Raw genomic sequence first — 24,031 nt, 5'->3', positions numbered from 1 at the left:
AATACTGGCAGGAATCAAAATGAGCACAACTGCAATGGTTTGACACCAGGGTCTAATTCACTAAACTCTCGCAACTTTACGATCTCGCAGTGCAATGCTAAAATACTTACAAAGAGGATGCTTTGTTGTCTAGCAGAGCCTAAGAGAGCTTTGTGAATGAGGCCCCTGGGCCCATGCTTATAAAACACTTAGAGTCCAGACTCCATCTCTAATGACGTCACACACATACAATTTGTATGATGTTGTCATGACATTAGTGTCTCAGACTATTAGAGTCTTGAGTCTAGACTCTAAAAAGTTTTATAAGCACTAGGACTAGGCCCATATTTTTAAAGCCATCTTAGTGTTATATCGTAAAACCAATGTAGGCTGTGACATCATTATAGCACATGCCATAGTAACATCATAGCTTACGAGAGTTTTATGATTTTGTACAGCTAAGATTGCTTTGAAAATATAGGCCCCTAATTCCTAAGATTGTAATACAAAATGATCCTATGAGTAAAAAAACCCAAAACTAATAATAAAATCACAATGTAACATACTGAAGAAAACTTTGATTATTTTCTCGTTAAATTAAAAACTTAACCTGACCTCTCATCTCTTATCCTGACCATTAACCCTAATCAGACCCTAATCCATACATTGAATAGAAATGGGGGAACTTCGGAAGAGTTGCCAGTTTGCCATACATATGGAATCTTAGCTCAAGTTTCTCCTTAATATCCTTTTGGGTTGAACAATTTTTAAATATACAGAAAATGGCTGCAATTGTGTAAATATAAAGATGTACAATAAAAATGTAGCAAAAAGCAGTACTATTAGAAACAAGTGCAATAAAATAACCAAAAACCCCCACAAAAACAAACATGTTGTATGTAAATATATCCTGTTGACACGTTTTATCTTTATTAACGATGACTAGACTCCAAAAGATTTTTTTTTGTATTTGCCTTTTAAAGATTTGTAGAATTTTATTCTTTTTAAAGATCCAAAAACAAATACAAATACACAACCAAACAATATGCTATAAAAATGTAGCAAAAAACAGTATTAGAAAGATGTACAATAAAATAACAAAAACTAACATGCTGTATGAAAACATACCATAATGATACATGTTTACAACTTGTTTATTTATGAACAATGACTAGACTCCAAAAGGATTTGTTTGAATATGCCTTTTAAAGATTTGTAGAATTTTATTCTTTTTAAATGTGAAAAGACCCCAAATAAACAACCGAAAAACATGCTATAAAAATGTAGCAAAAAACCCAGTACTATTGGACCGTCCTCGGTGGTGTCGTAGTTAACCCATCGGACATAAGGCTGGTAGGTACTGGGTTCACAGCCCGGTACCGTCCTCGGTGGTGTCGTAGTTAACCCATCGGACATAAGGCTGGTAGGTACTGGGTTCACAGCCCGGTACCGGCCTCGGTGGTGTCGTAGTTAACCCATCGGACATAAGGCTGGTAGGTACTGGGTTCACAGCCCGGTACCGGCCTCGGTGGTGTCGTAGTTAACCCATCGGACATAAGGCTGGTAGGTACTGGGTTCACAGCCCGGTACCGGCCTCGGTGGTGTCGTAGTTAACCCATCGGACATAAGGCTGGTAGGTACTGGGTTCACAGCCCGGTACCGGCCTCGGTGGTGTCGTAGTTAACCCATCGGACATAAGGCTGGTAGGTACTGGGTTCACAGCCCGGTACCGGCCTCGGTGGTGTCGTAGTTAACCCATCGGACATAAGGCTGGTAGGTACTGGGTTCACAGCCCGGTACCGGCCTCGGTGGTGTCGTAGTTAACCCATCGGACATAAGGCTGGTAGGTGGGTCACAGCCCGGTACCGGCCTCGGTGGTGTCGTAGTTAACCCATCGGACATAAGGCTGGTAGGTACTGGGTTCACAGCCCGGTACCAGCCTCGGTGGTGTCGTAGTTAACCCATCGGACATAAGGCTGGTAGGTACTGGGTTCACGTAGCCCGGACATAAGGCTGGTAGGTACTGGGTTCACAGCCCGGTACCGGGTCCAGCCCAGAGCGAGTTTTAATGACTCGGTGGGTAGGTGTAGGTATAAGACCACTACACCCTCTTCTCTCTCACTAACCACTACCCACTAACCCTCGGTCCTGGACAGACCACCCAGATAGCTGAGGTGTATGCCCAAGACAGTGTGCTTGAACCTTAATTGGATATAAGCACAAAAATATGTATAAATAAATAATAAGTACTATTAGAAAGATGCACAATAAAATAACAAAAAATCATATGGTATGAAAACATATTACAATGCTATATGTTTATAACTGTTTTTTCATTAATAATGACTAGACTGCAAAAGGATTTTTCTGTATATGCCTTTAAAGTTTTGTAGAATTGTATTCTTTTTAAAGATGCAAAAATAAATAAACAACTAAAAAATGTGCTATAAACATTTATCATCCATTAAAGGCTTTTGTAGGAGATATTGCTGGCACTACAATCTGCTATAACTCCTGCGATATTCTCCTAGGTGATATCGCTTCTTTTTGTTACGATTGTCACTGTGTATGTTTCAGTACTAAACCTATCATTAGTGACATCATGCCACTGTCGTTCTGCTAGTTAACGAGTCTTGTTTACAATTATCGCAAATGAAATAAATGATAATGGATGATAAAAAGAATATCCCTCATCTTGTGTCTTGTGATATCATAATTTATTAGCACTCGTTGATAAAAGTATAAAAATCCTTGGCAAGGCTCAGTTTTCATACTTTTATCAACTCGTGATGATAAATTATAATATGACAAGACACTCGGGGAGTGTCCTCTATATTAGAAAGATGTACAATAAAATAACAAAAACAAACATGCTGTATGAAAATATACCCACATGACACATTTACGGATGTTTTTTCTTTAGTAACGACTAGATGAATATAAAGAAATAAAATAGAACAAAAATAAAATAATAAAATTGGTAGTGGTAGCTTAGGACAAACACAAATTGAAGAAGCCCTCAGCACACCACTATAATCATGATTTCTAAAAGTATAAGTAAGCATTTTTTTTTGTTGCCCTGAATATTTCATTTCGGAAACCAGGATTTTGCAAATCAAAGTACAGCAAAAAAACGTAGATAATATTATATATTGTATGCATTTATATTTGTAAAATGGGAGAAAATGAGCAAATGTGCACAGATTTGAGACAAGTAAACATATTAAAAAAAACCCAACCCAAAAACACCTCCTGTTCTCCCTCCCCATACTGTTCTCCCTCCCCGTACATAATTAAAGTAGGTCAATACATACAAAATATCATAAATATTATGACAGGTTTTGCACCCTTCTGAGACAGGTTATAACTGATTGTTCAAACTTTACACACTAAACAGCCACACACAGATCAGACAACTAAAAAGCGTATAAGCTAAAGCCAAAACACTAAAACATAGAAATTTATCCAGTCATCTCTTTTATCAAGGTATATAATGATGATTGCACATCAAAATACTGTAGAACCGTTATGTGGTGCATCATGAAAGTATTGGAATTTGCAAGATGCCAACAGCAGTGAAACTGTGTATAGGAAGTACTGTGATGTCAGCTGTTATTCAAAGAAATATATATTTTTTTTAACTTATTCAAAATGCAATTTTTTTTCTCCCGTTTCAGCGTTGAAGTGAATCCTTCCAAGCCGTGTGCGACATGTGTTGTTTTAATTAATAAGAATAACTAACATACAGAAAGTTAACTGAATGGTATCGTGTGGTGATTATAATTCATTTGCAATTTTCACAATACTTTGTTGTTTGCAAACTTTAATGATCTACAAAACGTTATCTCGTCAAAGTGAACTTGACAAAAGTTAACTATGAAAACATATGGCTGTATATATAATACAATCTAACATTCCAATACAATTTGATGTTTTTAAAATGCAATTTCTTATTTTGGCGAGTGTACATTTATTGGTGCACAAAAAATACTATTTGCACTGATCAAAAAACAAACAAACATACTCTGGAAAGCCCATATATCATTAAACAAATTCAAAATAAAATTCAACAAAATGTCATTCCCAAAAATCATTACATCTATATACGATAAATTGTAACTTGTAGCTTACACACCCAAACAACAATTATGCAACTGTACATTGTATGTCACAGCTGTATGTTAACACTGTTTCAAAAGCTGCAATGTACTTTACATTTATTGATACCATTTGTCAAATAAGTTAATTAAAAATAGTCAGCTCTGCATCTTTTGGAAAATAATATTTTTGGTATCCTAACTTTTCTCCATAAGTTCTAGATTTCAATGCCATAAAGTACCTAAATTTAAATTTAAAAAAAATTAATTAAAAAAAATATACATGTACATATTAAATATTATGTATTTACATATTAAAAATTAAAAACAAGTCTAAATATACAGATTTAATATTAATGTGTTTTTTTCTAAGTAAACAGCTTTATTTGTTTAATTTTTTTTTTTAAATTCTAAATATACATGAAAAATTAAAAAAATAATAATCAAAATATACTCCAGTACAGATCTATTTAATTTTTCAAAAATGAAAAAAAAAAAAATCTAAATATACAGATTTAATTTTTGTAAAAAAAAAAAAAAAAATCAAAATATTCAGATTTAATTTTTTTTAAATATTTAAAAAAAAAAAAAAAAAAAAAAATATAGAGATTTAATTTTTCAAAAATTGAAACAAACATATCTAGCCTTGGGAGAAAATTTGAACAGCAAACAACGTCTAACGAATTGAGCCAACCTACTTGGTCATTTAAGGCAAAGATGTTACTTTTTTTCTTTAACACAATTCAACATGTATTCTGAAAAAAAAAAAAAACATGTATTAAAGAAATTGTCCAGATTTTGTCGCCATTGTTATATTTCGGACTAGCAGAACTTTTGTTAAAGATTAAAATTACATGTTAAATACAGTGTCTTGTTTAGAAGTGCTGAAAGCAATTAGAAGTTGGTACGGCCATGAAAGCCATGTATATGCACCCCTGTGTACAAGATCTATACTATGCGAGTGCCATAGGAAGAGAAAAAAACACGTTCCTGGCCCAAAAAGTCCGACGCCCCTGATTTTCAATGTATTTCTGACTTTTTTTATTTGCTCAAACTATATTTCATTTTTGTAATATTTTTTTTTTTTGTAATACGAAATTATTTGGGGTGGGGGTGGCATTAAAGCTCACCTTGAGTTACGACAACATTAGGATGATCAGAAACACAGAATATATACTGATGTCCTAAACAAACATTACAAGGCTTGAACTTGTATTATAGGAATTTTTTTTTAAAATAATGGTACGGTGGGATATCAAAGTATCTAAACGTCACAATACACTTTGTGAAACATGCAGTGTTTGTAAGGTGGTTTCTAAATTGGTTCTATTCGATTAGCAAGAATGTTGATCAAATTATTAAGATTTTATGAATGTGAAGTTTCTTTTGGACGTAAGTATACTTTATTAAATGACTCTATGAGAGAACATTGATTAACTAAACATCAAACAGTTGGATGCACTCAATATACAGATACTGAAATTCTGAACAAAACCCCCCCCCATATTTAACATGTACCAGTTTGTCTTGTTTAACAACACCACTGTAGCACATTGATTTATTAATCCTCGCCTGTTGGATGTCAAACATATTGTCATTTTAACAGTCACAGAAAGGAAACCTGCTACATTTTTCCATTAGTAGCAAGGGATCTTTCATATGCACCATCTCACAGACAAGATAGCACATACCACGGCCTTTGATACACCAGTCGTCGTGCGGTGGCTTATTTAACATGTAATAGTAGTCATTGAAAAGATTCTATCTTACAGTGAAGCCCCTCAAAACTGGACCCTCTGTAAACTGGAATTCCATCAAAACTGGACCCTCTCTAAACTGGAATTCCATCAAAACTGGACCCTCTGTAAACTGGAATTCCATCAAAACTGGACCCTCTGTAAACTGGAATTCCATCAAAACTGGACCCTCTCTAAACTGGAATTCCATCAAAACTTAACGTTTTTCATGGTCCCCATTAAAACATCCATACAGAAAATAACCTCTTTAAACTGGATACCTTTTAAAACAATACTTTTTCTTGGTCCCATGACTGTCCAGTTAAAAAGCGGTTTCACTGTATTTGGAAAACTGTTAACAATGGCAACAAAGTGAAGATATTCTCTTAAAAGGAAGCTTATGGAACCTATCTAGTCTATGAGGAAGAATTCTTCGTCTAGATACGTCCCCTGTTTTTTTTCATGTAGAGTTTTCCCAGTGTTGGAGAACTGATCCAGAGGAAACGTTTCAGATCTAGTCCTGTTAAAACAAAGAAAAAGAAAAAAAAAAGGTTAAATATATTCACTGGTGACAATAAAATATTTCTAAATGTCAAATTTTATGTAATTTATTCATAATTTCAAACAGACATTATTTGGTCTGTAGGAACCTCGGGGGTGAGAGAGCTGGAGTTTTTTTTGTCTTCCTCTATATAATTTATAAATAGATACACAGATAAAAATACGGCTTGTGCAGGATTTCTGCTAAAAACAAATTAAGGGTACGTAATAAAAAGGAAACAGATTATATTAAGTACCCCAACTACATCGTTAGGTGGTTGAAATCTTTTGAAATTATCGGCATCGTGGTTAGGCCATCGGTTTACAGGCTGGTAGGTACTGGGTTCGGATCCCAGTCGAGGCATGGGATTTTTAATCCAGATATTGACTCCAGACCCTGAGTGAGTGCTCTGCAAAGCTCAATGGGTAGGTTTAAACCACTTGCACCAACCAGTGATCCACAACTGGTTCAACAAAGGCCATGGTTTGTGCTATCCTGCCTATGGGAAGCGCAAATAAAAGATCCCTTGCTCCCTGTTATAAAAGAGTAGCCTATGTGGCAACAGCGGGTTTCCTCTTAAAAACAGTGTCAGAATGACCATATGTTTGACGTCCAATAGCCGATGATAAGATAAAAAATCAATGTTCTCTAGTGGTATCGTTAAATAAAACAAACTTTACTTTACTTTCTTTTGAAATTAGGTACTGCATTTTATGTACTTTTATAAACAGCAGTTCTCTTACTATAATCTTTTTTAAATTATATTTCTTTTCAATTTAGCTTACCTCAAACAAATGGCATTTCCCCCACTATGCTAGTAGACTGGTCCGAACATTCTAACAGCATTTCCCCCACTATGCAAGTAGACTGGTCCGAACATTCTAACAGCCAAATCAGGGTAATATCTTCTAAGTGGATACATTAAATTCCAAGATTTTATCCTTGGTACCCTCTGGCAGAACCCAATAGAGATTGCTCCCACCCCCCCACCCCCATCACTAGAGATCTGTGCCCCCCTCTACTAGAGATTTTGCCCCCCTCCACTAGAGATTGTCCCCCCTCTACTAGAGATTGTGCCCCGCTCCACTAGAGATTCTGCCCCCCTCTACTAGAGATTGTCCTCCCCTCTACTGGAGATTGTGCCCCCCTCTACTAGAGAGTGTGTCCCCCTCCACTAGAGATTGTGCCCCCCCTCCACTAGAGATTGTGCCCCCCTCCACTACAGATTGTGCCCCCCTCTACAAGAGATTGTGCCCCCTCTACTAGAGATTGTGCCCCTCTACTAGAGATTATGCCCCCCTCTACTAGAGATTGTGCCCCCCATCCCTCCACTAGTGTGAGCCCCAAACCCTTCTCCAGATAACTTTCCTATGGGCCTGTAAAATTACAGTAGAAGGCATGGATAATTCCCAGGCTTCAGATCTTCTAATCCATCTTTAAGCTATGTCGTAAAACCGTTGTAGGTTATGAAAGTAAAGTTTGTTTTGTTTAACCACACTACTAGAGCACATTGCTGTATTAATCATCGGCTAATGGATGTCAAACATTTGATAATTCTGACTCGTAGTCAACAAAGGAAACCCGCAACATTTTCTTAAAGCAGCAAGGGATCTTTTATATGCACTTTCCCACAGACAGGAAAGCACATACCATGGCCTTTGACCAGTTGTGGTGCACTAGTTGGAATGAGAAAAGAACCAATCAGTTGAACAGATCCACTGGTTTGATCCTCTGACACAAGCACCTCAAGCGAGCACTCAACTGACTGAGCTAAATCCCGCCATTGTAGGTTATGACGTCACTACGACCCACGCCATAGCCTACGATGGTTTTTACAATACGGCAGTGCTAAGATAGCTTCGAAAATAGTTATTTCTCTTTGACTGTATGTTTGAAAACTTACTTAAAATGGCTACTGGAAGGCCAGTATATATGCTGTTCTCCGAAGCTGAAGTTTTCGTCGCCCACCAGCTGTTTGGCCCACGTCTCATTGTTATACGGTGGTTCCGTCCCGCCAAGTTCCGCGGGCAGGAAGTCTTTATTGATATGCTGGTGGAGGGTTGTTAGGTTTATCCCGTGCATCTGAATCTAAAAAACCCCATAAAAAAAACCCCCATCAAGACAGGGGGAAAAAATAAAAATAAAAAATAAATATATATATATATATATATATACATAAACACAAACACACACACACACACAGTCAAAACTGTCCTAGCGGCCATCTGTCATCAGCGGTCACCTGTCTTAAGTGGACACTTCCCCCCCACTCCCAAATGATTTTTAGTGGCCACCTAAATCGGATCCCAAATCGCTAAAATACTTGTATTAAGCGGCCACAGTAAATGTTTACTATTATTTAAAAGGGATATTTTAACAACAGCGACAAGGTGCAGCAAATAACCGTTCTTCCCACCTTCAGGAATACTAGTACCCATTCAGTCCCAACATCTCTACTGTGTATCAATTAAGAAAGTATGACTCTGCAATGCATCTAATTGCCTCAGGGTAGGCTAAGCTTGACATTTGTAGATTCACTTACCATGACAATACACTGATTGAAGTAGGAATTAAATGGAAAAAGAAAAGAAATTTAATGAGAACGGTTAAATTAATACATTCATATTTAATATATGTTTGAAAGAGGCAAGAGTAAAGTTTGTTTGTTTTATTTAACGACGCCACTAGAGCACACTGATTTTTTTATCTTATCATCGGCTATTGGACGTCAAACATATGGTCATTCTGACACTGTTTTTAGAGGAAACCCGCTGTCACCACATAGGCTACTCTTTTACAACAGGCAGCAAGGGATCTTTTATTTGCGCTTCCCACAGGCAGGATAGCACAAACCATGACCTTTGTTGAACCAGTTATGGATCACTGGTCGGTGCAAGTGGTTTACACCTACCCATTGAGCCTTGCGGAGCACTCACTCAGGGTTTGGAGTCGGTATCTGGATTAAAAATCCCATGCCTCGACTGGGATCCGAACCCAGTACCTACCAGCCTGTAGACCGATGGCCTAACCACGACGCCACCGAGGTGGGTGAAAGAGGCAAGATGTAAAAAATTGATTTATAGTCAACTGTAGAGCACACAACCATTAATTAGCAGTACAGATGGCAAAAAAGAAACAACAAATGTTTTAAAGACTGTATATGTGGCAACCTGTAATCAGCGGCCACCTGTCTTAAGCGGTCGCTTTTCTCTACTCCCTTGTCTAACCGCTTAAGACAGGTTTGCCTGTATATATAATCGTGAAAATGATGTAATACTGATACAATGCATTTTGGGTTTCTATCTCATGTTACATTTCTGATGTAAAAACTGCAGTTGTTGGGTAATTACTAGTGCATTTGAAGTTAAGAATATGTTACCAACACAGGCACAGCGGAAGCAAGTAGACACAGGGAGGGGGACGGGGCACTGACAGAAATCAAGGGTGCAAAGCAGTGTCTAGGGGATTTTGGGGTATGAAAACTACATGTCATGAAATGCAATTTCTGGCATTATACAAGTCAAATTCATCTCTGCCGTAAGATTTACTACCAATAATATTTTTGATTCAGAATTATTGAGAGGGGGGAGGGGGGCGCTAGAACGTCCCCCTACTCTGCTGTGCCTGCAGCAACAATTTAGAAAGGTTTTTGCTCACCTATAGCAATTTTTAACCCGCCTACAGCAATTTTAAATCTATAACTTTTGTAACAAAATAAACACAAAATAAAAACCCAAAAATTATCTCGTCAACCGACGGTAATGTTTTTTTTATTCAAAAGCAAAATTCTGCCATCGGTAAAGCCCTGGCCAATGACAATTAAGATTAAACCGATAGCAAATGCTGTTCAGCTGGGGCAATCAGTGATCAATTTTGTTCAGTCTTGTATCACGATGTGCCAGTGCTCTACAAAGCAAGTTCAGATTTACTCTTCCCTGGCCAGTAAAGTATAATATTTTAGTTGCCAGCCACTTTTATTTTGTAGCCAGCTAATATATACTTGTAATTAAATCGATTCATCTGCCATTTTATGGCACATTACTAATGTGTCGTAATTGTTGTTAGGACTGCATTCGAATAAACTCGTGAAGGGGTAATTCCTAGTTGTTAAATAGTAATTACAAGTTACTGTTTTTGTCCGGTTCCACTAAAACAGTGAACGACTATCAACTATCATTAGCAAATTCTGTACCCAATAATTTTATTAAACGAAATTAAGCAAATTACTATTTTAATGGCACTGCTAAGATATGCATTTAACTTGCAGTACTCATTAAAAGTTAAATAAAAACTACCGATAGAAAACAAGTTTTATAGAAGATCAATTGCTACTGGTCCACTATTTTCCGATGTCCAGTTTTGTTGACAGATTAAAATAAAATTATTGGACAGTCGCCAACTGGTGAATGTGATTTTACTTGTTAGACACCAGGGAATTTTTTCAGTGGCCATGGCGAATATTTTACTCACTTTGTAGAGCACTGTGTGCTATGCAAAACACTACAAAATGTCTAAAAAATTAAATGAAAATAAATAAAATGTTCTCTGCTAATTACCAACAAATGTTACAATCCAACCATGGGTTGCTAGCCGAGTTTGTCATTGTGTTGTGTACTGTACGTAACACACACCTAATTACCAACAAATGTTACAATCCAACCATGGGTTGCTAGCCGAGTTTGTCATTGTGTTGTGTACTGTACGTAACACACACCTAATTACCAACAAATGTTACAATCCAACCATGGGTTGCTAGCCGAGTTTGTCATTGTGTTGTGTACTGTACGTAACACACACCTAATTACCAACAAATGTTACAATCCAACCATGGGTTGCTAGCCGAGTTTGTCATTGTGTTGTGTACTGTACGTAACACACACCTAATTACCAACAAATGTTACAATCCAACCATGGGTTGCTAGCCGAGTTTGTCATTGTGTTGTGTACTGTACGTAACACACAACTAATTACCAACAAATGTTACAATCCAACCATGGGTTGCTAGCCGAGTTTGTCATTGTGTTGTGTACTGTACGTAACACACACCTAATTACCAACAAATGTTACAATCCAACCATGGGTTGCTAGCCGAGTTTGTCATTGTGTTGTGTACTGTACGTAACACACACCTAATTACCAACAAATGGTACAATCCAACCATGGGTTGCTAGCCGAGTTTGTCATTGTGTTGTGTACTGTACGTAACACACACCTTATTTGCAGGTCTCGGTGGTGTCGTGGTTAAGCCATCGGACATAAGGCTGGCAGGTACAGGGTTCACAGCTCGGTACCGGCTCACACCCAGAACGAGTTTTAACGACTCATTGGATAGGTGTAAGATCACTACATCCCCTTTTCTCCGACTAACCACTAACAATTAACAACTAACCCACTATCCTGAACAGACAGCCCAGATAGCTGAGGCATTTTTCCTGTTGGCCAATCCCCAACCAGCATTATAATTGGGAATAAATATTGTTTAAACCAGATAGCTGAGGTGTATGCCAAGACAGCGTGCTTCAACCATAATTGGATATAAGCATGAAAAATAAGTTGAAATGAAATACCTTATTTCTGTTTTTCTCTTTTAGGAATGGCTTGAGCATCTTGAATATCCCCTCGATGTACCACGGCTGACTCACAAAATGTATAGCAGCGAACCGAGCTGGGAAACAGTCCTAGTAACAACAAACACATTAATAAATAGAGATTATTATACTAGCTTGTCTTTTACAAAATGAATGTCAGGATTCTCGTATTGCCCAAGCGAGAATGAGGCTAATACATGAATCCTGACACAAGTTTCGTAAAATCAGTACGACTCACACACGAGTGTATCCATATTATTATTGGGTGGGTTTTTTTATGAATAACAAGATCCAACTCAAAATGTTTCAGCCACAACTAGGAGATGACGAAATGACATCATATTTCAAATGCACAGTCTAAGCTAGGCCTGGAGAAGCAATGTCATGTTATGACGTCACTCCCCACAATTACGTCATTACACTTGTTATTACATATAATTTTAGACTTACATCTGGAAGCCCGAGTTTCTACCAGAGGGTTATGTGGTTAAAATATTAAATATTAAAACTAAAACAAAGGACCAAGAGTTTGCAACTGGTCACAATCAACACTTGTCTGTCGGGTCAAGTGTCCAAGTCCGAGGCAAAAGGCTTTTGTGAAATACAAACTGCTTGAAATAGCATAAAATATACTGAAATAATCTATAAATGTATTTATTATTGACTGTTCAATGTAGTGTATCCAATAATTATAAAGGATTTTAAAATTAAAAAAGGTTTCCACCTTTTTTGTTACAAGTGGGAGTGCAATGAAGTAGCTAAACCGGCTATCTCTAGAGTCAGCAGCGGTTGCAAAACGAAGTACTAGTAGGCGTTGGAACTGACAGCATAGGAGTTGTGGGTTTATCAAGAGCTACAGACACTCAGTAATGGGGGCACACGGGGGAGGGGGGGGCTCTATGGGCCGGAGTCTGTTACCACAGAAGTGTGCAATGTAGTCCACTTGTAATGCATATAGTTGGTGAAATTGTTGGACCATGAATAGAACAAGTATGACTCAGTGGTTTTCCATTTTAAAAAAAGCTATTTTCCGTTTCATGTTTTTGTAAATTCCATTTCATTTCCGTTTCAGACAACAATATGTAATTAACAACTGATCTAACACAAGTTGTGACAAATTAAAGGGTCAGAAAATTGACATGCGTCGACATGCGTTGCTATTTGTCATTAAATCAAAGTAAGCCTACATATTAGTAGCGAAAAATCACATCAGGCGCAAAGGCTACAATTATAATAACTACATAAAGCATGATTGTCCAACAATTGAGTGCACTGCTTTATTCAACGGGGCTTAGGGTTCACAAAACGTAAACATTTATTTTATCATCTCTTTGACAGTCTAACGTCTGCAAACCGAAGTATGCACATGACACAGCGGAAATAAAGTAACATTGCAACGTTCAGCCAGCCATTTTTTGCTAAATGTTTGCAAACATATTTTGAATGGTGGTTCCCGAAATGGTCATTCCATTTAATGTGTAGCGTAAAAAATCTGTCTTCCAAGACGAGCGTTAGCAACAAACCGCTGGCTAAACTTACTCCTGGGAAAAAACCTGTCCCATCTGCGCAGGCACAACAGACTAAACAGTAAACCCCAAGTTCAGCCAGCAAACGTTTTGCTAAAGTTCACGAAGTATTTAATTGGTTCCCAATGTGACCATTTGGTTTACCGTGAAGCGCATAATCCAGTCTAGCGTTTGCCAATAGTACTGCACACGGGTCAATCGTCAGTTTTACAGTGTGTGGCAATAGTAAAATAGTATTGATTTTTTTTAACTTCGTAGAAAATCGTAATTCCGTTTCCAAATGTAAATTCCGTTTCACAATGGGAATTCCGGGAATTCCGTCCGTGGAAAATCACTGGGTCTAGACGTGTGCTCATGAATCAAAACAAAATATATTTTTAAAACAAAGGCAATGAGCAGTAATGGACGCTGTATTCGTGGGAAACTCAAAGTTTTCCTGAAGAAATTAACCCAAAGAAGCTGAGCTATACATTCAGACAAGAACCAAGAAAATATGAACTGGAGTCTGAGCAACTGTGGTGAAAATAGATGTCGGAAATTAGGGTAGTAAACGTCGCATGCGACGCCTTGTTTTGCAACCACTGGCCAGTAGAGGTTAAATGTCATCCAATCGGCGACAATGTTATTAATTGTTTTGTCTAAACGTGTGCTAGCTCAAGGTGTCAAATGCTCCAACGGTGTTATTGTTTATTAATTTTCAGGACACAGTACTGAATACTCGTACTTTTTATACATACATGTATATGGGAGTTAAAATGCATAACTTTTATTCTTTTTTTAATATTATTTATTCCATTATGTAAAATATATACTAAGGTTTGACATCTAATAGCCGATGATTAATACATCAATACGCTCTAGTGGTCTTGTTAAACAAAACAAACAAATATGAAATACGTGTCTACCATACAGATCTTTGAAAATGTGCAAAAACTTAAATTTCTTTTGTTTGGCCTATATGTAAGTCATATTTTCAATAACCCATTTTTCTTTCACACCAAATATTATTGATAATCAGAACATTAGACCGCGTGAGACCCACCTGAAGTCCTTCAATCATCAGCTTAAGAATCTTCGGATTGAGCCAGGTCGACTGTTTGAAGGTAAACTCACTCCAGTCGACGATAACAACGAAACCGTTAATCTGCACCGATTCATCGTCTATCAGTTTCTCTAGCGTCAGTAATATTGCACGGTATATCGCCGCCAAGCCGTACCGACTGTTGTCCCAGTAGGCCGAATATAGCACCAAAATTTTACGTCCGAAAATGTCCGTGTGGGGCAAGACGCCCGGTAGACCATCATACAGAGCTTCCTTCACGCCTGATTCCGACGAGTGGAATCGCTTGAACAAGTTCCGGTTGTTCTGTCTATACTCGAAATACCTGGCATACAGTCGAAACGACTCTTCTACGTCAAACTTACGGGCACGGAGAAATCGTAGGATGAAGGCATAATCCTCTCGCAGGAATTCTGAGAAAGAAATATAAATTTTAAATTATTTGCAGGACTTGTGGATATCTTAGGTGATACTGGGAGTCCAGTACTTACAAAAATTGTCACACTCTCTTGTTTGTTTTGCGGTGTGTTTTTTTTTTACAGCATTTGATACTAACAGTCTTCTACTGGTACAAGTTTAATATATAATATTAACTTCTTTTTTTGAGGGGGGGGGGGGGGGGGGGGGGGGGGGGGGGTGGGGGGGGGGGGGGGGAGGGTGAAATGGGGTTTGTTTTTGTGTTTTATATAGCCCTGAATTTGTTTTTTGATAAGATGAGAAACTCTATTAAACTTCCCATATACCACGAAGGTTTCGGGCAAGTCTATCTCGGACTTAACCTCTGACTTCGCCAGTGACCAAGTCCGGGACAGGATGGGGCAGGTGAAATTTGAAGTGGGCGGAATTTGGAATGCCAAGTTAGAAGTTAGGTCTTGAAATGTCAATTAATAAACATAGCACTCAAGCAGGATTTCTGCCAGAGGGTAAAACGGATATGGCGCCATACCCAGATTTTTTTTTTTAAAGTTAACCTTTTGACAAAATTAATTATTCCTATCATTACTGTATGATTTTTTTTAACCCTAACCCTAAACATAACCCATTTTCTTTCTAGGGAAGGCCTCCCCATACCTCCTGTTGACTGTGGTTGCATTCAATTCCATAGCGCCATACCCAAAAATTTCTTTCTGGCAGAAACTGTGAAGAGTTATTGTTTTTTTTAGGTCATGGTCCTTTTAAGATTTAATTCATATTACAGAATTGGATGAAAATTTTAAGTGCAACATCAGTTTACCACTGCACTAATATGTCAAATTATACACTATCGGCTTGTGTATCACATAAAAATCTTTTTAATTTACTATGTAATAAAGCAAAAACAATGATGTAGGAATGTCCTGTTACTGACATTAGAAACATCACTAATACTGGACTCCTACCTATCCGAAGTGGTCAGACTACTAGTAAGCACAAAACTAAACCTGATTGGAAATGGCAGCTGTGTGGCATGGATAGCCATGAGAGACATGCATCAGTCATAGTTGGAGAGACAAGGACTGGGATGTGGAGGTAGACAGCAAAAGAAGTTGAAAAATAGCCTATTAGGAGCTGCCAGATTGGGGTGAAAAGAGATGGGAGTCAAAGGAGAGAAAGAAAATGGGGCAGTAGGATAAAAAAGAAGAAGAATTTAAAAGAAAAAGAAATAGGAGAAAAGATACTGAGCTCCTATGAATAAGTAACGATAGCTCACTGATATCGGGTCGAGTCTTGATCAACTCCTGTACAGCATAAACAGCGGCCTGGCGAGATTCAGGGAATTCATTCAGTTCTTGACTCGCCTTTCGTATCAGCTCCTCAGAGAGACCCCACCCATACTCGGCCATCGTGGGTCTGCAATGACAAACAAAATTTCAATTTTCAGTTTATGCTATATAGATATTACCAATGCAATACTTCACATTTAAAAATATTACGCAAGCTATGTAAGTGAGTGATTTGTGTTTCATAGAAACCAATTCAAGTAAAACTTGCACATATTGACAAAAAGACATTTTTAATATCACACACTGACAATCACTGAATCAGTACAGTGATAATATATTTAAACACTGGGGTTAAAGCAGCTTGTTTCCAAACAACCAGTGGAGGGTGCACTCCAACCCCTGCAATTACCCACACCAATCGACAATTCCATGGCAGGCTTTCTGACAGAGGGTAAAACTGGTATGGCGCCATACCTAAATGTTTGGCAGATTTAATTGTTTTATAGTTAACTTTTGACAAACTTAATTATTCTTATCATTACTGTATATATGGGGTTTTTTAAAAACCCTAACCCTAAACGTAACCCATTTTCATTCTGAGGGAGGTCCCTGTGGTTGCATTTAATTCCCTAGCGATATACCGAAAAATGTCTTTCTGGCAGAAACACTGCACAGAGATTGCCGTAGAGTTGTTAGTTCTCCACAGCATTTTCCCCCCCGTGAACTATATTTAGGGTTTTGTTCAATGGCAAGTTTTTTTGCCGTAGACATTTTCTTAACTGCAAGGGTTGAACTGTTACCATATTTTAGGTGGATGATAAAAACTGTTTCTGAGATGAAATTAAGGTGCGCTTCAGAAGTGGACTAATGTAATGCTGTTGTACACTGCTCCACTCATATAACACGCTGGACCAGTCACCTACATTTTCATTTCAAATTATTTTCGTGCTCTCGTTGGCACACGCCTCAGCTGTCCAGGCTGTCTGTGCAGGACAGTGAGTTAGTTGTTAGTGGTTAGTGAGAGAAAAAAGTGTGAAGTGATCTTACACCTACCCATTGAGTCGTTAAAACTCACTCTAGGTTGGAGCCGGTACCGGGCTGTGAACCCAGTACCTACCAGCCTTATGACAATAGGTAGTGGTTAGTTGTTAGTGAGAGAGAAGAGTGTGAAGTGATCTTACACCTACCCATTGAGTCGTTAAAACTCACTCTAGGTTGGAGCCGGTACCGGGCTGTGAACCCAGTACCTACCAGCCTTACACATGTATGTCTGATGGCTTAACCACGACACCACCGAGGACAAGTCACTTACAGTATACCCCCTCACCCTGAGCATTATTTAATATTTAAATGGCCCCAAACATGTTTACTTGATGAAACTAATGAATGGCTCATGGTTAGTGCTGTTTGCTATGGGTTCAACTCCTGGCCTAGACACTACTGCATTGTTCAAAAACAGTTTAAATTGACATAATTCTAATTAATAAAAAATGTGTGTGTGTGTATTGTGTGTGTGTGTGAGTGTGTGTGTGTGTGTGTACCATCAATGTTCCAAACTGCGTTCACCTAACAACAAAAACACGAATACGATATTTATGGAAATATTATTCTACATTTTTCAGCTACGATACGTGAAACAAAATAGATTGTAATCATTTAATGTAAAAAATCAACAATTTGGATGTAAAACAAATCTATTCTAGTAAACAAAAGTGAAACACCCTAAATTTTTTAAAGAAAAAATTCAATTTGTCAAGCATTCTGGTCCAGTCCGCGTTTTATCAACACACATCGCTCACTTGATGTCAATACTGATAGGCATTATGTCCATACCTGCACATAGTTTGTAAAGTATAATTTTTTTAATGAATTGATTCTAAATTTAAAAAAATTATATACTCAAAATTATTTACAACTGGTATGAATGGATTATGAATACTATTCACTACAATAAAGGCACAAAAATGTAGCATGCCTTTTGCAGATCGAATATAATAATTGAAAACAAATTCTAACAACAGGGGTCTTAAAAATTGTAAAAATTAAATTCTATGGCCTTGTTGATCTGGCACGTGTGACATCATGTGACCAACACAGAATGTTAATTCATCTTTCTCCATTTTAAGTCAATTTCTACGAGTCATGTGGATCCGATATCGGTAATTTTAAGTCCTGAATAAACAAAAACGACTTTGTAAAATTAATGGTTTTAGGAGTTTGTAAAGTTTTGTATTTAGATACTTACTTTTCTCAACTTTATTGTTTATAAAAAATGTTCCTGAACTGTGAAGAAAAACCTCATAAATGAACTACATGCCGATGACAACAAATCGGATGTTGATTGCATGAACCGTGCACGAGAAAACAAAGTGAACGGAATTTGAAGCATAACGCAGTTAGGGACGTTGACGATATGTGTTGCGTGTTTGTAGCCTGTGTGTGTAGGCCTATTGTATGTGTGTGTCTGTAGCCTGTGTGTGTTGTGAAAGTAAAGCCTTTACTAAAGGTGGACCATGATGTGCCACAGCCTTTGGGTTCAAATCCCAACCTATTGTCTGACAGTGTTTAAAATTGATTTTGACTTATGTAACAAATGGGATATAGATTCGAATCTATGCCTACTATTTCAGGTAACATATGGGCAAGGGGACGGATAGAATCCTTTCTCAGAAAAATTAATAAAAGCAAAAGCAAATAAAAGATATATAATAATACAAAGGTTCACTGTATTTCCGACCAACCAAAATGTCCGCGTCTTTTTAATTTCACTGACGAAACAAACCTGGTTTCTCCGATATTGCACCTGTTCCCTACCACTTAAACAGTAAACCACTGCGACACATCGCTTCCCTGTGACTAAAGTGGCTCTATATCAAAATGTCTGGCATTTCGCTTATGTCAAGTTTTTGACAAAAATATTTCACATTAGCAGACATCTAATGACAGGAGAAGTTCGTGAACCGGAAGTATGACAGACTAAAGAAATATTCAACTTATTGCGATATTTCCGATGTAGCTTTGGCGAATAAATTAGTAATAAATCTTAGAGACAATGGTGTTTGTTAATTAATATTAAATACGACAATCTGGCACTCCTTTTTCATGCTTTATTAATGTAAATAAATATCCAACAATGAATAGTCCCTGCTGTTTCGTAAATAGACCACTTTACTTTGGCGGTAAATTTAAAGGCACCGTATCTGAGATATTTAAAAAAAAAAAAAACAACACCACCCCCCAAAAAAAATAAAATAATAAAGAAAACCCCCCACCCCACCCCAGGTCATCTCTCAGAGATTGCGACAACCTTCACCCACTACCAAATTTATAGGCTGTTGGCCATAACGCATCATCGTACAGAATTTAACAAATATCAGTGTATCGATGTATTTTCATAAAGGCCTAAAATGTCCGCTGTCATATTCATGTGCGACACCCAATATATTGGTCTAAGAGTGGTACCTTTATTATAAATGTCACTGTAGAATAAGTGTCTAAACACGGCCCCCTTAAACTTAGAACTGGGCTAGCTGGTACTTCTCTCATCCATCCGGCAGGCCTGTAGTTCCTGAACAATATTCATAGGCGTACCCATTTAAAAAAACCCAGAAGCGTTTTCTCGAATTAAACGTAAATGCCCGAATCTGGATAACATCATTTATTCATATTATGATTAGCATGACTACGAAACAGCTATAGTCTATAGGGTTGCAAACGTATAACCTTTCGCCCTAATTTGAGGGGGGGGGGGGCAGTCCCCCCCCCCCCCGCCTCGTACGCTTATAACAATATTTAGAGGGGGAGGGGAGCAACATCCTTTCCAATTCGGCGGACCTATAAAAAATGCGCCAAATTTCCTTCATTCAAATTGCGCACATTTTCCCCTTTGGCAATAATCCTACGGGACATTACAAATTCCATTACCCCCCCCCCCCCCCCCCTCTATTACTGACCCCAGTCGGGCTGCTGGTGAACTTTTTCACCTGCCAATGCAGGTGGTTCCTTCTCCCATCCACCCCCAATTACCTTTTCCTGTCCTGGACGGAAGAACCGGCAGAGGCCGGCACCTGTGCCCATGACAGGCATACGCTAAAACAGCTTGCGCCCTCACACACACACACACACACACACACACACACACACCACACTCACTCACGTATATATATAAATATAAATAAACCATCGCTTCCTACGCCAGTGCTCCTTGCAAGGCAAAACATACATAAACCACAAACCAAACTATATGTTTCAATGGTTACTTTATTATACAAAGTGATGGTACATGATGTATATATGTACATATTTACAGAATGCATCACTGATGCTAGCAAAAACAAATAACAAAATGTTGTAAATTACATGCTTTTTATTTTATTTTATAAATAAACGAATATTTAAAAAAGCAACATGTACAGTAGGTGTAATTTTTCGTAAATAAAACTTTCAAAAAGTATTGCTGCCATTTTAAATAAAGCAATATAATTCCAGCATTACTTCTCCAGTCATTTGGTATATCATACTAAATTATATAGAAATCAAAGAGAGCTGTACGGTCTTAAAGCCACGATTTCACCTACCATTATAACAAGAACACACCTACAATATTTGCGGTTATTTTAGTGATGAGACATGGTGAAAACTGTTAAATATTGTGTTCACAATTGGATATAATTTCATTACTGATCCGCAGGTAGGGTCTCCACGCAGTCCCGGATTTATAAGGGGGCAAAGGGGGCAATTGCCCCGGGCTCCCCTGACAGAGGGGCCTCCCAGACTAAGGACTTCCTTTATAAAAAAAAATTGTAATAATTATAAAATTAGTTCATTTTTTTTTTATTTGTCATGTAATTTAATTTCTTGATCTGGAACACAAAATTTCGATTTCATATCTTGAGGCATTGCAGGGGGGGGGGGGGGGGAGAGAGAACAGAACACCTGAATCTTTTTTTAAAGCATCTCCCAAGTTCAAGGGCCATAAGAGGGGCGTAGCATGATCTGGACCTGTGTGTGTGTGTGTGTGTGTGTGTGTGTGTGTGTGTTCGAATATGAACCAAGTGGACCCTTTTTCTATTTTGTTTTTGCACCACCAGAAACTTCATATGTATAAAACTGTATGTTTTAGTTCTGAAAGCGGACAATTTGCTTCAGCATAACTCTGTCAAAATTAGTAAACAGCCATGAATGATCTGTAACAGTATATACAATAAAAGCTATATGCAAAATGTCTGCTTAGTACCTTGAGGTATTATTTAAAAAAACCTATGTGGGACAGATGGATAGACGGACAGACCGACAGGACAGATGAAACATACAGTCCTCTCCAGTTGGACCTGTAGCATGTAAATCAGTGCATACAATTTCATTGTATATTCATGGTAATAAGCAAAAAATGTAATGGAAATTTCAATATTGCCATAGTGCTTAACAAAGCAATGAACGTTCAAAATATACATAAGCGAATACTGTTATTACAAGAAATGTATCTCAAATATACAAATTATGTGGGAAGCCCAAGGTAAAATTGGAATTAGTTGTATAAAGTACAAGAAATACTAACAGGTTCAGTTAAAGGGACAGTCCTGAGTTTGCTGCAAGTTTTAAGATGTTATCAATAAAAGAGACTTTTTAATGTTTGTAATTACATATCAAATATATTTTTCTGCATGAAATATTAGTTGCTGTATATTAAACATGAATCTGATCGTTCAAGTATTTGTACATGATTAAATTTCATTTTATTTCCTAAAATATTTTTTTTTCAAACAAAATTATTTGAAGACAAAAACCAGTTTGGGCTTCATACAGATATTAAGACGACCAGAAACACATTAAATATACAGACACTGATATTCTAAACAAGTTAATATATTTAATATACAAGTTTAATCATAGAATATTTTATTAGTCAGAAACATCTTACAATGCAGCAAACTCAGGAATGTGCCTTTAAGAAAGAAAAGTATTCAGAATTATTGATATTTGATGCCACAGTACCTTCCCCCACTGCACAAAATGGAGAAAATATCAATATATGCTTCTAACAGGAGCGGGAGCAGTTGTGCAATACACATACACACTGGAACACATTTAGGTTTAGCCAGTTTTTAGATATGTAAAGTATTTCTTTGAAAATTATTTAAATGTGGTCAATTTAAGGAATATTTTATTAACCAAAGACTACTAAACGTTGTAGCCGCTCGGTACAATAATTAGCAATGTGCAACTTTGTCATTGAACAGGGTGAGCCCTGTGTACAAGTAAATATAAATACACTTAGTTTCCATTAAAGGGGCAGATCCTGGTTTTTAAACACTAAGGCATATTTTTCACCTAGACCCTAGTTTCAACCTGTAAAAATGGACACCAAGTTTGGTTAATTTACAAACCTGTAACAAATTTGGATAGAACAAAGTGAAACAAAGAGTTGGTGACATTGAAACATCCTTAAAACTAGACTAAAATACAACTCCAAAACCATTACTTCTCAGTAAAGTAAAGTAAAGTTTGTTTTTATTTAACGACGCCACTAGAGCACATTGATTTTTAATCTTATATCGGCTATTGGACGTCAAACATATGGTCATTCTGACACTGGTTTTAGAGGAAACCCGCTGTCGCCACATAGGCTACTCTTCTTTACGACAGGCAGCAAGGGATCTTTTATTTGCGCTTCCCACAGGCAGGATAGCACAAACCATGGCCTTTGTTGAACCAGTTATGGATCATTGGTCGGTGCAAGTGGTTTACACCTACCCATTGAGCCTTGCGGAGCACTCACTCAGGGTTTGGAGTTGGTATTTGGATTAAAAATCCCATGCCTCGACTGGGATCCGAACCCAGTACCTACCAGCCTGTAGACCGATGGCCTGCCACGACGCCACCAAGGCCGCATTACTTCTCAGATGCACGTGCATTTTTAAAAATATGAAAAATGCATTTTGTGGTATTAGAAACACCAGGATGACCAGAAAAACTTTGGTTGTACGGAAATGGATAATCTAAACAATAAAATGTTTGATTTCAGTGATTACAAACGGCTCTAACAGTGAAAAATATGCCTCAAGTGTTTAAAAACTAGGATCTGTCCCTTTAATAAATTATAGTCTTATAGTCTTATTTTATTTCATATTCTTTAAATTAAGTTCAACCCGAAATAATGGAGATATCAATTGGTAGAATTATGTACTGCAAATCAGGATATATTAATGAGAATAAAATCATTAATGTTAAGAGAATTTAGTGAGGACATACAAGTCGCCAATATTTCATGATGTTAAATTTAAAAGTTAACTTTGTTTTGTTTAACGACACCACTAGATCACACTGATTATTTAAACATCGGCTATTGGTAATTCTCACACAGTCATCAGAGGAAACCCACTACATTTTCTTAATGCAGAAAGGGATCTTGTATATGCACTTTCCCACAGACAGGAAAACACATACCACGGCTTCAGATCAGTTGTCGTGCACTGGTTGGAACGAGAAAATACAATCAGTTGAATGGATCCACAAAGGTGGTTCGATCCTGCGACGCACACCTCAAGAGAGCACTCAACTGACTGAACTAAATCTTTCCATTTACATTCAAAGAGTTCATTTCTAAACCGATATATACATATATACACATACATATACATATACAAATATATATAATACTGTACAATTGTACTAATATCTGTATACCTCCATTACTAACTCAAAAATCTGGAAATTGGTGTTACAGCATTTTGAAAATAAACTCTTCATTTGTTAACTGACATGAGATTTTGGTACATGAATGTATGAATTTAAATCATGA

General features: G+C 37.4%; 1 protein-coding gene across 1 annotated transcript; it reads right to left on the bottom strand.

Annotated features, from left to right (window-relative positions):
- Positions 1–6,041: 6,041 nt before the first annotated feature.
- On the bottom strand, positions 6,042–19,138 carry LOC121378139 (clavesin-1-like). Its single transcript, XM_041506241.1, has 6 exons — positions 19,013–19,138; positions 16,218–16,357; positions 14,510–14,940; positions 11,921–12,031; positions 8,257–8,441; positions 6,042–6,332 (listed from the first exon to the last, which is right to left on the bottom strand). Exons 2-6 carry the CDS (start codon positions 16,348–16,350, stop codon positions 6,224–6,226), a joined length of 969 nt encoding a protein of 322 aa, XP_041362175.1. The 5' UTR covers positions 16,351–16,357; positions 19,013–19,138; the 3' UTR covers positions 6,042–6,223.
- Positions 19,139–24,031: the final 4,893 nt, after the last annotated feature.

The sequence above is a fragment of the Gigantopelta aegis genome, chromosome 7, assembly GCF_016097555.1.
Source record: "Gigantopelta aegis isolate Gae_Host chromosome 7, Gae_host_genome, whole genome shotgun sequence".
Lineage (NCBI taxonomy): Eukaryota > Metazoa > Mollusca > Gastropoda > Neomphalida > Peltospiridae > Gigantopelta > Gigantopelta aegis.
The sequence above is the reverse complement of the archived record's forward strand: the minus strand, read 5'-3'. Positions and strand labels throughout refer to the sequence as shown.

Bases quoted from the DNA above. Each gene is read 5' to 3' on its own strand.
- LOC121378139 (XM_041506241.1), bottom strand. From the start codon at position 16,350: ATGGCCGAGTATGGGTGGGGTCTCTCTGAGGAGCTGATACGAAAGGCG. The intron at 14,941-16,217 runs GTGAGCTATCGT...TTTCTTTCTCAG, and splicing joins CAAGACTCGACCCGATATCA to AATTCCTGCGAGAGGATTAT. The intron at 8,442-11,920 runs GTATTTCATTTC...GGGGTTTTTTAG, and splicing joins AAGAGAAAAACAGAAATAAG to ATTCAGATGCACGGGATAAA.